The 16118-nt window shown below is 33.1% G+C and overlaps 1 protein-coding gene across 2 annotated transcripts; it reads right to left on the reverse strand.

Annotated features, from left to right (window-relative positions):
• Positions 1–716: 716 nt before the first annotated feature.
• Positions 717–9489, reverse strand: LOC116022353 (serine/threonine protein phosphatase 2A 55 kDa regulatory subunit B beta isoform-like). Of its 2 annotated transcripts, none has more exons than XM_031263039.1 (15): positions 9293–9489; positions 8674–8817; positions 6363–6466; positions 6157–6255; positions 5618–5737; positions 5269–5442; positions 4501–4592; positions 4282–4400; positions 2679–2802; positions 2403–2526; positions 2138–2206; positions 1961–2052; positions 1781–1858; positions 1608–1678; positions 717–1494 (listed from the first exon to the last, which is right to left on the reverse strand). In XM_031263039.1, the coding sequence occupies exons 2-15, from the start codon at positions 8798–8800 to the stop codon at positions 1358–1360; spliced, it is 1530 nt and encodes a 509-aa protein (XP_031118899.1). In that variant the 5' UTR covers positions 8801–8817; positions 9293–9489; the 3' UTR covers positions 717–1357. The 2 variants fall into 2 exon arrangements, with proteins under 2 accessions (XP_031118899.1, XP_031118898.1); XM_031263038.1 differs by lacking the exon at positions 9293–9489 and adding an exon at positions 8949–9233.
• Between the last annotated feature and the right edge of the window lie 6629 nt (positions 9490–16118).

Below are 16118 nucleotides of genomic sequence, written 5' to 3' on the forward strand. Positions count from 1 at the left end.
GGTCACAATCAAAATTGCAATTTTTTTTATTACAACAATGTAACTAACACATCTATCATGCAACCTACCATTGTTCCAAAATCACCATCTTCTATCCTCTCTCAACTTTCCAATCATTGAGAAAACCTAACCAATAACCACAATCATCACCATTAACCACAATCATCACCATGGCTAATGTCCTAAGGATGTCAATGACTAACTAAGAACATCTTTGGTTGGATGGAAACAAAATTTCTTAAAAGGAAAAATTTTTCCTTAAAAATGAAAATTTTCTCTGTTACTTATTACTTTTATTATCATTATCATTACTTTTATTATCATTATCATTATGTATGAACATTTTAATCTTTATTCTCATTACTCATTTCCCTTTCAACCCAACCAAACAACACAATCAATATTCTCAATAATTTCTTTTCAACAAACAAAACAATGAAATCAATTTTCCTGATAAATTCTTTTCCACGGACAATTCCACTTTCGCTCAAAGGGTCTAATATATCCTTAACTTGATCGTACCATTGTACAACATCCTAGTACTGCCTGTACCATGTTACCAACGGAAATATCCCTGCATTCTCATGTAGCAATAAAAAAAGCTGGCATCTTTTATTGACCAGTGAACATGCAGAAGAAAAGGTAACTGAAGCAAACACAGGTGAGTCTAATTTTCTTTTAGGATAACAGGTGAGTCTATTTATTTCACAGAGAAGTAAAGAAAAATTCACCACTAACATCTTTTCTTTACCAATGAGCATGCAGAAGAAGTACAGGTAACTGAATGCCAGAGCACTTGTAATTTCTTTTACAAAAAACAGTAAAAAAAAAATTACTTTAGTTGATAATCTATAATAAAAGCACACTAAAATTATCCTACAAAAAATTTAATGCTATCCCAAAGTCAAGCATAATGCCCTGCATGTTAGCAGCAGCTCCTTCCCATCAAGATCTACATAAACTAAACTAGTGGCAATTCTGCACATTCTTCTGTTTTCTTCTTCTTTTTCTTGTAGGAGAGCTACAATTGACATTTTTTCCCAACTCCAATCACAGCACAGTAAGAAGAGTTGCAACTTTTGGTCGAGGACCGTAAAAGGAAAAAAATTAAAAGGGAGAGAGAGTGAAGCATAAGACAGTAAGGGGGGGGGGAAAGGAGACTAGTATGATCAATAGCATTGCTTTGTCATTAATTCTTCAGTCACTTCTGAACTGGAAACTTGAGAGCATGTGCTTCGCATCAGTGAGGAACACTCGGAAGTGTGCAGTAATGCATCAAATTGTAGCAAAATATGGCCCTTCTCAAAACGCAACCACAAAAAAAGCTAACCAAGAAATGTATCTCTTCCTGTGCAACTTACGCATAATACATGTACAGGCTGTTTGCAGCAGCGCAAGCAATTGAATTTTCAGTTGGATGCCAAGCCAAATGGAGCAATTTCGTTGTGAAGTCAAATGAGTTCCCATTTGCATCTACAACTGGGCTTTCTGCTCCTGTAAATGAATTATTACAACATTTGAGTTTCCATTTCAAATAGAGCTGCACAAAAGTTACATGTCCCAAACTTGTAATTGCATGAAATAATATATTATACAACATTGCAGACCTCGCCTGACAACACGAGTTATACTGCTTAGGGATCTGGAAGGCCTTGAAGGGGTCGTCTGAGCTTGTCTCCTGAACAAGCATTGTCAAAAATTGTCATAATTTATGTCAACAAAATACTGCAACATCACAATAAATCAATTTGCCAAAGCAAATGTATGTCAATAAAAATACCTCATGGGATTTTTACTAGCTTCCAGTGTAGTTGCCTCGGTGCTTCCAGCAGCACAACCAAACACACGAAACAGATTACTGAAAGCAAAGCAAATATTTAGATAAATACAGGAAAACATGTTGCAGAAGGGGGGGATAAATAATGAGATCTATAAAAAAATGTACAGATAATTTGGATACCTATAGGATCCTGTAGCTACTCGTAGGCCATCACCACTTAAGCAACACTCAAATTTATCAAAGATGGAATCATTCTCATATAAATCACATAGCTGCATGCCATCAAATTAAACCGACAATCAGCTCAATCACAGGAAGAAGAAACTTCAAATTACTTTCTATGTATAAGTAATTCACCTTCGGTCTTAGATACTCATGAACCTGGAAGGTTGAAACAGGACCAGAATCCATATTTATGTCCCATAACTGAGAAGTGAGAGGGTGTCAGCAAATAATAATTAATCAGTGCTAAGACTAGCACTAATTATAGAACTTCACCAAAATATAGAAATTAAAAAAAAATGTATAAAACATAGCATCCCGAAATGAAAGATCATCCAATCATAGATATTAAGAACATGTACACGTGTGAGGGGCATGCAGAGAGCAAAAAGAAGAAAACCTTGAGAGTCATGTAATCACGACTAAGTATATATCTTCCATCCTTTGCAAATTTAATATCAGAAAGTGAAGCAATTATCTCAGTGAAGAAAGATCTTGAACCAGGTGCCTCATGTTCCTCAAACCTGCAAGCGCAAGTAATTTAGATGTGACTGGACCATTTTAATGCCCATAGCTGAACTCAAACAAAAATCAGAGACGATGGTTGATGGATCCCAAATCCAGGAAGACAGATTTAAGAGAAGAACTGCCAACCAGCAGCAAAAATGGTACTCACAATTTAGAATGTGAGTCACACAATGCTGATTGTCGTAAATCAATGAGACGAATTGATCCTTTGGAACTACTATATGCTAACATGTTACAATGGATTGGATGAAACTCGGCTGAAGTGATAACCTCTGCAATAATAAAATAATATCTAGTTAAATCTTCATATGTCTCACAAAAGCAAGCTTATAAATCGAAAAGCCTAAAAGTTCATTGCATATCAGAGCATATGTACATAGTTTCTCCTAGTTATCTGCATATCTAATCAATCAAGTCAGTACAGTAATCATAACATGATAAGCCTGCTCAGATTCAAAAGTTCCCTTAAACTTTTCATTTTCCATTGGACAATTGGAAACAAGTTCAGATTGGATTATCTTCCAATTTATAATATAAAAGCATATTTAATTTGAATGTATTCTTCATATAAAATACAGTGTGGGTGATTGGTGGCAGTGGTAGTGGATATGGTTGAGCCCTGAGCCAGATTAGCTGAAAATCAAATTGAAAAAATAGAGTTCAGGTTTTAGATTGTAAATTTAATTTGAATTGCGACTCAACTTGAATTATTTCAGCTATCAAAAAAATTTAAGTGGCCTGAAAGTCATTATAAAAATCAAGTTGAAATGATACTTTGGTTCTAAATACATATGTCAATTTGAATTTCATACGTGTTCCAAACAATACCCACCCTATCAACAACTGTGGTGGAAGGTAGTAGACAGTAGTGGTGGATAGATTGAAGGTTAATAGTAAAGGCGGGTGATAGTGGTGGACACAGATTATGGATGGCTAGGAGTAGTGATGGTAGTTACAAGTGGAAGTGGGTGACAACAATAATTGTACTGGGTGGTGGTCATTAGATGGAAATTTTGACACAAGCCACGGGTATCCATACGCACCCGACTTTCTTGGGTCAAGTTTTCTGAAGTGACAGTAAGTGGTGGATGCCAAAATTTTCACCAGCCTCAAATGGGGGTTGGCGTGGGTTTTGAAAACACTATCCCAGCTATTGCCCTACCCAACCCACAATGCATAATTAATTTGAAACAATTTATATTCGTAATATATAATCACTCTTAAAATTTACAAAGTTGAATTAGTTTAAACTATATTTAAATGTTTTACATTAATGTAAGTTTTCTTATGAATATTAAATTTTAATCTATGCAATTTATTTAGATTTTTATTATTTTTTTAAAATGAATTATTGAAAAGGGCATGGTGGGTACCCACACCAAGTGGGGTGGATACAAGTTCTTAAAAAGTTCACCCAACTTGAGCAAGGGGTAAGTCATGTAGTGAGAATGGTAAACTAGTCATGGGTAGGAGATGTGATGGATGTTGGCAATAAGTGAGTAGTCATGAGTGAAGGTTCATATGTGCTCTTGCAAGGAAACCAGACATTTCTTTTCCAAATTGCAAAACAATTCATTTAAAAAGAACTTTTTCCCTTTTCTGCAATTTTTTTTCTTCTTTTTCCAGAAAACCAGAGAACTTTTCCAAGATACTGAACTGGTCCTAATGCATTGTAAATAAGAAAAAAAAATGACAAGAATTAAATGAACTAAACTTTACAGGAAAGTCAAATAAAAATAATAGGAACTTGCCTGTTAGCTCTTCCATATTTGTTGGCTTCACATCAACAATGTTGAAACTTTGGTTACTTATTTCCAAGTTCCAAAGATTTATTCGGAGATCATCAGCTGATATAAATGTTTCGCCATCGCTAATGACAAAAAGGTGAAAGAAATTAGCATAACTTTTCAAAAAATCAGAATAAGCATAAAACTTGGATCAAAAAATAAGAATAAAGAAAGATACTTAACCTGTTACTTGAAATGGAATTGATGTGATAGTCATGGGCATGGGCATAAACTCTTCTACATCTTGCTGCAAGGCTGGATTCATGGCTTGTAACCTAAAAATTGTACTTCTAAGTTTTGTGAAAAATAGAAGAGGGAGGAAATTAAAGAAAAACAAACTAAAGAAAGAGATCATTTGAAAGAAAAATCTAAGCAACAACTCACGTAGTAATGTATGTATAAACAATAATGAACTTATGTCCCCTATGAGAGTTAATGTGTGTGCACGCACATATAAAATGTTATACAAATAAGTCCACAAGTAAATAAACAAAGCCTCTTTTTGTAAGTAGCAAAATGCACACACATTCAACTTCCCAATATTACTAAAAGAAAATAGAAAAGCTTCTAGCACAATGTGTTCAATGAGAGAGAGATACAGCCGGTATGCTTCACATCTCCTCATAATTAATTATCACTGTTCTTCTTCTTCTTCTTCTCTCTCTCTCTCAATGATGAAAATATTTTATACCAGACTAATTTTCTCACTTGATAGTTGGGCAAATACATATAACAATGTTTTGCTGACACTTCTTTCCCTCTCTATGGATGAATAAAATAGACACAGTTTAAGATACAGATTTGGACTCAAAGAAACACATGACTGGTGCAGAACTGGAAAATAGGAAGGTTTTCCCAAGTTTCTTTAAATAAAAACATAAAATACGACTCTACATGCAACTGGAAATCCATAGATATGCAACATCATGTGGTTCGGGCAAGTGCAACTACCGTAGGTAAACGAAGCGCATTCAAATTGTTGTATAATTTATCAGTGCAACCACCATTTGCAAGACACAATTTTGGATTTGAAGAAATACTTGAACTAGCAACACTGCCATTTCCAACAGCTCTGGAAGGATCAATGTTCATATTACATATTTTCTTGATTTTCTTCTCTTGTACCTGAGCAAATGAGAAAAATAGTTAAACTCAGAACATTTAGCCGCCAAACCACCAATAACAGAAATTTGAATAAGAAGTCATAGAGATGCAAGATTTATCATATGAATTATCATCATGTCTAATAAATTAAAGGAGAAGTAAAATCTTGATCATCAAATGGAATGAAATAACATACCTTCCAAAACTTTATAGTTTTATCATTGGTGGACAAAAGAAAAAGGGCACCATTAGCTGTCTGGCACCACCGAATCTTGTTAATTTTCTCCTCAATCTCCAAACTCTTGAGATAATCAAACTGAATGACAATAAGCAGGGACATAATTACAACTTTACTTGAAAACCAACAAATAAGCAACAGAAGAAGATCATAAAGATTCAAGCAGTGCCAACAGAGTGCTGGGTCTTGGACTGCAAAGGTGCAAGCATCTTTTTGCCCAAATGGACCACCTAGTCCCCCTTTACAATTCATAATGCCATAATAGATTACTCAGATTTGGCTCTTGGTTTTCAGTAAGTTAATAGTTCATAAGCTTTTGAAATTGAAAAGAAGAAGAAGCAAATATGTTATCATCGACAATACAAATTAGGTTAACCATACTCACATTTTTTGCATGATACAGTTACCTCAGTCCTCATATCCTTACTCCATACCACAGGGAGCAGAGGGAGAAAAAAAAAATCAAAAAGGAGACGAGGCAATGCAGATGTGTGTACCTCAGGTTCATGGCTTTGAAATTCTGTCTTGTACCGAAACTCTGGATGCCGACTAACTTGATAGTCCATCCTCTCTAACTCTCTTTGATTTCCAGCATTCTAAAAATTATAGTTGCAAAAAAAAAAAAAGAAAAAAAAAAGAGGCAGTAGTCAATAATTCTCCACTTTTAGTAATTATGATGATCTGCCAAATTGCAGAAGCCTACCTTCTTTGTATCAGTCCTTTCAAATAATACAACCCTTCCCCCACGATCACCAGTAGCAAGATGGTCCCCAGTTTTATCAAACTCAATGGCAGATATGATATCAACTGCAAATATGAAGAAAAGAAAAGTACATCAAGACTATCAACAAAGTAGTTGCAAGAACTATAATAATAAGGCACAATACCAAAACATTACAGACAACCAAAAAATATTGTGAACGGGGTAAGTTAAATGTATTATCAAGCCATGTTAACATATTACTTTCAAATTCAATGTGAAAAAATTGCTTTCTAATTTAAGCTCATAAGCATGACCATGTCAGCGAGCAAGACAAAAAAAATGTCCAGCAATCTAGCAAAGCATACAGCTTAGACCACTTGGTTACACATGCAACAATAATTGAAATAAGAGAAATTGACTCAACTTTCTCTCAGTACATTAATAAAGATTAACAAGGATACTGAATAACTTCATTTCTGTCTCATTCAAAAGAAAACCCAAGAAGCAGCTTTTGAGCATGAAACTTCATCATCATAGCATAAAAGATGAAGCTTTACAGTATTTACTCCAATTTTCTTTTTTGGTACATTAATTGATTTAAGTCCTTTTGGAGTCAAGTTACTAACATCCCTTATTCGGGCCAACCTATTGCTCAATTCACAAGGTTCGAACTCAAGACCTTACTTGAGGGGAATCAAACTCCTTCACTAGGACTGTAGGTCGTTCAAAAATGCCAAGGAGAAACAATTGTATTTACACCAATGGCAAGGTTTCACCAACACAAGGAGAGGGCATTCCCTATACTTTTGTTGGGCAAAGATAAAGAATGTCATCCCAAAGGGAAATGAAAAAATTTCAACAGAAACTCTGAGTTTCATGTCCTAATCCATCAGAAGCCTGTCTTCTACGAATTTAAGAAACGGATAAGAAAATGCATATATCAGAAACTAAGTGATCCTGAAGATTGAAAGAAAAGTTCTTTCAAGCACATACTGAATTGCCAGAGAATTCAAGTACAGAGTTTTTTTTTAAATACTTGCCAATACTAAAGCGAGGATACACAAAATTTCCAAAGGAACAAATTTTGTATACTGTGGACGGGTACTCTAGAATTTAATTCTCTGAATGTAGCCTCTTAGCCTTCACTAAAGTCATAAGATAAACGTCTCCAGTGAAGACTACTCTTATTGGGAAGGATCACAATACTGCAGCCATTAACAAAACTCTAAATCTCAATTTTATATCATCTGGTCCACAAACAGTCAAACATGAACAATAATCTGTACTTTCTATTTGTCACATTATGTGGACCCGATAGGGTATAAAACCCATAATTACACGTAGTGCTGAAAAGCCTCAAATATTTTACTTGTCACAAATTTGGGAACACTTTAAGAAAAGAAGATTTCATCAGTGTAACATTTTAAGATTAATATATCAGTTAAAATTTTTGTTTTGCACTATGATGCCACAAGTGCTTTGCTCAGTCCAATGGTAAAGTATTTAAATATGCTTAAATGGACAACATTTCAATTTTTTACCCATATTTTCTGGCAATAAGTCAACAGAGTGGTGTGCATCTTGACCTTGTTAGTTTTGCATCATTTCATGCAAAAAGGATGAGAAGGCACACATTGTCTTTCAACATTACTCAGAATCACAATAAGGTAAGGACACCCATCTAAAAGAATGTCCATGCACACAAGCTATACACTGGAAGCAATGTTACTGTAATGGGTAAGCCCATAGCCACCACCAATTCAGTTCACAATTTACTCTAAACACTTACTAATAATATAGACAGTTCAATGTGTGAAAGAAATTAAGCAACTAAGAAAAACATTTATATTAAACTATCAAAGTCTGCATAAATTACCAATTAACCACTAATGCTTGAAAATTTAGTCAAAAAATCAGAGGTTGGCGTACTCCAGCAATCAACAAAAAGTACAGACACTCTTCAAGCATGTGAAATGCAATCAACGAGATCTGGACAGAAGTCCAAAAATCTCAAATATCATAAAACCTCATGCAGGGAAAAACAAACAAAACTGAACTACCAGTAAACTCAATTGGCTTTAGCTTTAATCATATCTCCTTCAGATTAATATCAATGCTCATGCAAGTCAGCCAATTGAATTGCCAATGGTAAAAACGAACTTACTAATTAATCAACTAAGCTTTTCGCAATTCACGAGCAGAAAACGGATCAAAAATAGAAAATCGAGCCCTAAATCAACACAGTGACGCGAAACAGACTTCGGATCTCAAGGCTATAAAGCAGAGATTGGGAGCTAGAAAAAGGCTTTACCTTCCTGAACTTCCTCTCCTGCCGTACGTTCACCAAACACCTGTGAGAATTTCCACTCGAGAGGCTGCGGTGGCGCCGTGAGGCCTCCTCCTCCTCCTCCGCTACTACCATCGCCACCGTTGTTCATCGTCTCTCTCGCCCTCCCTTGGAATCAACGGCCCAAAAAACAAAGGACAAAGCACCACCGCTAAATCCAAATCGAAATATACGTATATGTAGAGAGCAACAAAATCGAATCGGACAAAGAAGAGAAACTAATCACACGTTGTTCTCACTTCATCCGAGAATGAAAGCGATCGTCTCCAAGATTGTTTGTTTCATCAAAAATGTCGGATTCAGATTCAACCATTACAAGTCCAAACACAATACAGATTGAGATTCTCTCTCTTTCTCCCTCTCTCTCTCTCTCTTTCTCCCTCTCTCTCTCTCTCTCTCTCCCTCTCTCTCTCTCTCTCTCTCTGAGTCGAAGGGGGCAAGGAGTAAAATGGAAATTTAACCGTTGTTTGGCTTCGGAGAATCAAGGCAGTGTTCTCTCTCTCCAACTTCTAAAAGCTCTGTTAACGATAATCCAAAAACATTTCTTCACTTTTTATATTTTACAAGGTTTTACTACAATTACCTTGGTTGTGATCCAGCGGAGTTATTCAGCGATCCACACCATAGATCCCTGGATTCTGATCGACGAGGGAAGGAGAACTGTCGCGTTTGATTGGTCGGTGATGCTGAGAAAGGTGACTGCCGGTGCGATTTGAGAAAATCAATTAGTCAATATGTTATTGGAGTTCTGTACACGAACCTACGTTGGAGATGACACAAAGGTTGGGTTCGTGAAATGACATCACTGTCCTCATCTCTTTTTTCATAAGACAAAGTAAACATTTTTCTTGTTTTGGCATAGTTATTTGATGAAATAATGTCATAGGGATCTTTTGAGGATAATAATTTTATAACGTTTAGTTATAAATTTTTAAATTAATCATCCGTGGTCTTTTAATTTTTAAATTGTTATCATTTTGTTACTTTGTATCATTAATATAATGAACACACTACGTATTATATTTATATGAATTAATATTTAACATAATAACAATGTATAACCTACATATTATCGAGGAATGGTGTGAATTTTTTTTGAGTACTACTGACTCTGTTACAATGTAGTATCTATTCGTAACTACTTTCTCAACATACTGAAACACAAAGAGTCAACAATTGTCTCCACTGAGGCTCGAACCCACTCACATCATCTATGTGGAGGAATGATGTGAATTTGATATAATAGTAAAACAAATTTCATTTGAAGTAAAGAATTTGATAAGGTTCAAAGATTAAACATCAACTCATTTAAAGTAAACTTACAATATGTCATGATGTTGTATACTTTATAGGCTGTGTGCTAAATCTCTCAAAATGATGAGAAATTCCAAAACCAGCAAGCACATGCCCATTGTTGAACGAGTCGGGCCCTTGAAGCTTAAAACTTGGCCAACCCAAATTGGTAGTTATCTTTATAAATGGACGAAAAAAAGGCCCTTAGAGAGTTAGAAGGCCTCAGGCCCAATTTTGGTCATGTTCTTCCATTTTATTGTATGCTATCATTAAATTGTGGGCCATGATTCATATTACAAAGTGAATCACTTACATAAATATTAGTTTTTAGTATAATATATTATTTTTAAATGAGTATATAGTAAATTTAAAATAAATTTTTATTGTCAAGTATCCTGTGGTTTGATGGCATTATTATTATTATTTCAAATAGAAAGTCACAAGCTTGATCTCATCCCAATCAAGATATTGGCATAATTATGTTGATCACATACTCTAGATTGTAGTTATATCAACAACAAGAAAAAAAAAAAAAAGGAGAGAGAGAAAGAACTATAAATAGACATTTATCCATGTGTACTTTGGTTTAAATATTGTACACCAAGGGCTTGAAAACCCGCCTGAAAAATGTTTTCAAGAAAAATGATTTATATAAAATAACAAATTTTTTTTTATAAAATATTTTAATTTTTTTGTGTTTGGCTGGATTTTAGAAAACTATCATTTTCTGTTTGGCTGAAAGTTAAGGAATTAATTCGTACATTTTTTTATATGGTTCATTTTTCAAAAAATGTTGTAGTTTCAATTTTATAATAGACGGGACCCTTAAAAATTGTTAGAGTTTAAGGGTGTGTTTGGTTGACAGGTTTAGCTATCAGGAATGAGTACCAAAGTCATTGTTATTGTACGGTTAACATATTTTTAGAATACTACTACTACTATGGGTTTTGATTACCCCCTTAATTGCAAAATACATTCCCTAATAAAATAAGAGTTTCATTTCACTTCCTCATCCGCTTCTTCAACTATTAATAATCATTCTCATTCCACTCTATTACCAAATATGCAAAACATTTTCACCAAAATTCAATACTATTACAAAGTATTTGATACTTATTATGATTCTGATTTCCATGTGCGAATAAAACCCACCCTAATTATGCAATGACATTTGAAGGTTTCATTTATCGAATACGGAAATCGAATTGTAACATTTACAAAGTTAAAGTAATATTTACAAATTTTAGAATTTTTTTTAAAGAAAGGAAGAAAGAAAAATAATTAAATAGACTATAGAGCTTTACTCACTGTGTAATTAGGCTTTTAAACTTTTTATAAAAATTCAATTAAACACTCAAACTTGTCAAAATGAATTAAATAAGTTCAGTTTACCGGCAACCAATGAGTTACTGGTAAAATTATCGCCGTTGACCATCACAATTAAAAACAAAAATGTAACTTCCGATTGAGAAGGTGACCAGACCGGTCGCCTTCTCCACCAAAGAAGATGATTGGCCAGTTGTCTTCTTCGGTGGAGAAGGCCACTCGATTACACACACACATACCTTTTACGGTTGTCATAATTTGTAGTCATTGGAATTATCATCGGAATTGTCGTTGGAACCCAAATGACCGGTTATTGCATGTGGATAACCTGCTATTGGGTTTAGATGCACCAAAATTGCAAGTTTAAGTGTTTAATTGCACTTTTTAAAATGTTAAAAAACACAATTGCATTTTCGAGTAAAGCTTAAGGACCTATTTGACCATATTTTTCATTAAAAAAAATCAAAAACATCTAATAGCTTATAATTATAATGTTTTAAGAATATCACTAACTTTTATTTTAAAAAATCAAAAAACATCAGTTCATAAGTTGTAACTACTTTCTCTACTTATTAAAGCACAAAGAGTTAATACCGCATCCAATAAGATTTGAACCCTTAATCTCCTATAAGAGGGAGCAACTGAGAACTACTAGACCATAAGGTTATTGGCATAATTATAACGTTTTAAATGCGCATTTTCCTTACCATCTTACTAAAATCAAAAGCGTCATTCCCAAACAATAATTAATAGCCTCCCACTGCACCCACTAGTACACTCATCAATCTTTCAAATTATTACAACAACATATGATGGGTGCATGTTATGGACCACCCAACACGTGATTGTTGATAACAAAGATTATTTGCAAATTGCTCACCTGCACGTCAACATGCATCATGCATCCATATTTATCTGTCCATGAAAGTACAATATTTTAAAGGTAACATGTACTACATGTTTACATTTTTGCATCCACAACCTCTTCTTATCATAGGTGTAATTGCCTAAACTAGAAAAATGACTTCTAAAAATATTTTATGAAAAAGTAAATTATTTTTCAAGAAATATTTTCATTTCTAGTTTTTGGTTGTATTTAAAAAATTGTATTAGTGTGTGTGGTTCATTTTTCAAAAAAAAAAAAACATAAAAGAAAAAGGTCAAATACCCTAAACTTTATAAGGTCAACTCCGAAGACAAAATCAACGTTCGGCTACTGTCGAACCGTCGCCGACCTCCTTCTACTACCATAGATGGAAGGCAACCAGTTGGTCACCGAGAAGATAGGTCGGGGAAGATGACTGAGGAAGAATGTCTGGAAGGCAAAGAGAAAAGGCCTGAAAAATAAATTCTCCTCAAAAAATGAAGAAGTTATTTTACAAAAAAAAAAAGAAAAAAAAAAGGTGATTTTCCTTTTTGACCATAATTGACTTTTCATGACTAATTTTTCAAGTCTCTCGCCAAATATGAAAAACCCAAAAATCAGAGAAATGATTTTCAGAAATCATTTAATTCGGATTTCCAAACACACCATTAATATATGCTCTTTTCATCTCATTTCAAAATGGTTGTTTTTTTTATGCATATTTTTTTACTATAATATAACAAACATATATAACAAGTAGAAGTTGTTAATATACATAAATTTAATCAATCTTTTCATAAAAGTAATCGATGGAATATTGATAATGGACTGGCCCAACCCAAGCTAATGAAGAAGGCTAAACCCAACAAAAAATGCCTACATGTGTCAACCCATACCCAAACAAAAGTCAATAAGTAAGGACATTGATTGATGTCACGTGTTTGGTCGATAGGGGCAAACTCCCCTGAAGATAGCCATTCGATCATATCCTAGTGTATGATTACGTAGGAAAATATTATGGAGGTGTTTGGTATCTCAGTCGATCAGTCAATTTTAATTTATTTAGCCATTATTGATTGTTTAATTTGGTCAATCAGCCAATTTAAATGTTTGCTAACATAACTTTTGAAATAACTTATTAGCCTAATAAGCTAATTTACAAAAAGCTATTCATAACAACGTTTCTTCTTGGTCAATTGCAAGCTTCTCTCATTTGCTCCTGAGTCCTCTGGATGCAAGTTTTAGATAGACTTTTGCCTTCCCTACTAAGGTGTTTTTGAAGATCTAGGAAGCGTTAGTTAAGTGACTCGGTCATTTTAGCGTATCTCGGGGTTTGATTGCGTAAAAGGAAACGGTAGAACATGTAAAAACTAGGAATGTATGCTTTTAGTAGCGCTTCCAACTGACGATGCCAATGATGATTTTGTTGAAACCGAGTCTACCATAAATCGGGTATATAGGTACAAAACGGGATATGCAAATAGTAATATTATTAATTCGGGGTTCTAGTTCCAAAATAATACATACAAAGCCTAAGATACTGACCCAAAACAACGACCCAAATTTTAAAAAAAATAAATAAATAAATAATAGTACAAACTATAATCCCAATAATAGGCTAAGAATAATTAATAATACAAGCTATATCTCTAATAATGAAATATAAATAACAATGTTACCGCTAAAAGTCGAACCTTTATATGCTAGCAAAAGGGAGAAAACTCATACCAATTGACTGTAAGAGGTTTGGTGAGCCAAGTGATTGTTTGTAAGGAGAGTGAGGAGTGGCTATTATATTGTTGAAAACGCCACGGATGCTTGACAAATGTACGTCATCGAGTTGCCTTCAATATTGGACACGCACATGTCCCTCCTACTACTTTACTTTTAGCGCATAAGTGGAATTCATGCCCTTTAATACACAAAATCTTGAGTGATGGTTTAAAACTTGTGATGTTATGCTTGAGGAGTTTGAATCTTGTTGGTTGCACTTCTTATAATATTTCGCTCCATGCATCCTTCTTTCCTTGACCAAAAAAAAAAATGGACACCCCACTATGGTGTAATAGTATAATTGCACAATATTAGTATATTTACCTAATAATTATTATGGTAATTTCAGAATTAACTATACATATATTAGTATAATTGACTAATAATTATTATAGTAATTAAGCTAATAATTACCATAATATTACTATAAATACAATTTAACATGGGTCGTTTGATTATTACAATTAATATATTTATAATATATATATATATATATATATATATATATATATATATATATATATATATATATATATATATATATATATACATACATACTTAACGTATAATAATATGAGAACAAAATAAATTATTATTTATATATTCTTCCAAAGTTATACACATACACACACACACACACTAAACGTACAAAAGTATAAATGCATAATCTACACTTATAATAAGAGCCAATAATGTTAGACCCTTAACTGGAACTAAAAAAAATGTCGGTGTAATAGTCTGCTATAACATATTGTACTTTGTGTTCTTCTTATTGTGCAACCTCCAATTAAATTCCTAATATATCCTAATCTTTTATAATTTTACCAAATTTTTCCGTTAAATATAACGGAAGTTTAACATTAAATTCTTTAGGCAATTTGTTTCTTAATTGTAGTTTTCAAACAAATTAGCAATATTTTTTTTTTGAAAGCAAATTGGCAATATTCTATAATACAATTCTGTATAGATTCCTAACTTAAATTAGAATTATTGAAGTCTTAATAAGATTCTATAATACAATTTTGTATAAATTCCTAACTAAACCATTATTCTATCCAAAACAACAGTATATAAATCTTTCCCTTCTCACTAGTATTCACCAAAACTAAACCTAACATATTCTGCAACACACCATCTACTTGACAGTCTATAGGTATGATTGTCAAAATATTATCATACTAATTCTATTTTTCGTATTTGTACTCATAATGATTACAGTTAAAAAAAAAATCAATGATGGTATACTCATTAATTAGTATAACTTCAATATCGTTATGTAAATATATTTATTGTATAATCTTGCATATATACTTGTATCATTGTATGTAATGTTGTGGTTCTCATTATATTCCTCTATAATCTACACATTTTAGTTAGTCCTAACTCCCTAATCGATGGTTTTTGAATATATGTTGTGGTTCCCATTATATTATTTCATAACATCCTTTTATGAACATATTTTCCATGACACAAGCATATTAGTAAGGAACTCGGGTTCAATCAATAGTGTATGATAATGACATTGGAATGTATGATATCACTTTACAAATAAACAAATGGTACATCATCTCAAATGTCATTGTCAAACCTATCCGAACAAACTATAAACTATTTGATCACAAATACAATTACACATAGATTTTAAATGGTCAGACCGGTGTCCAAACAAGTGACAATGATGACACGACATTTTTTTTTTGTAAAAAATGTCATTATTATTTTAGTTGACTCGACATTTGCTCCCATGTAAGTGGTTAATTTGTTTCTACTTATTTTAGTTACAATTTAGATATTTACAATTTCGTTATGTTTTATTAAAATATATAAGCATCGATACTATTTCTTTGATTTTTATTAATTTAGAATTTTTTTCTCATGACTACTTTAACCAATTAAGGAACACTAATTTAAAAATACGCATTGGACACTGGTTCGCGCAACGCGCGTGTGATAACTAGTATTAATATAGTTACATAATACGGAGTAGTTATTATGGTAATTATCAAATTATACTTTCTTAACCTGTTGAAATACGATGAGTCGATACCGCCTCTACTGAGACTAATCTCATGACCTTTTATTTGGGAGAGTCACTACATTCTACTTGACCACAATATATTAGTATAATTGACTAATAATTAGTAAATAAAAC

Source organism: Ipomoea triloba, chromosome 6, assembly GCF_003576645.1.
Source record: "Ipomoea triloba cultivar NCNSP0323 chromosome 6, ASM357664v1".
NCBI classification, from domain to species: Eukaryota; Viridiplantae; Streptophyta; class Magnoliopsida; order Solanales; family Convolvulaceae; genus Ipomoea; species Ipomoea triloba.

What these genes read in the sequence shown, in the direction of transcription:
- LOC116022353 (XM_031263039.1), bottom strand. Translation starts at nt 8,800, where the DNA reads ATGAACAACGGTGGCGATGGTAGTAGCGGAGGAGGAGGAGGAGGCCTC. An exon ending in AAAGGACTGATACAAAGAAG is followed by an intron (nt 6,256 to 6,362) that starts GTAGGCTTCTGC and finishes TATAATTTTTAG; the next exon opens with AATGCTGGAAATCAAAGAGA. An exon ending in AACTCGTGTTGTCAGGCGAG is followed by an intron (nt 1,495 to 1,607) that starts GTCTGCAATGTT and finishes ATTCATTTACAG; the next exon opens with GAGCAGAAAGCCCAGTTGTA.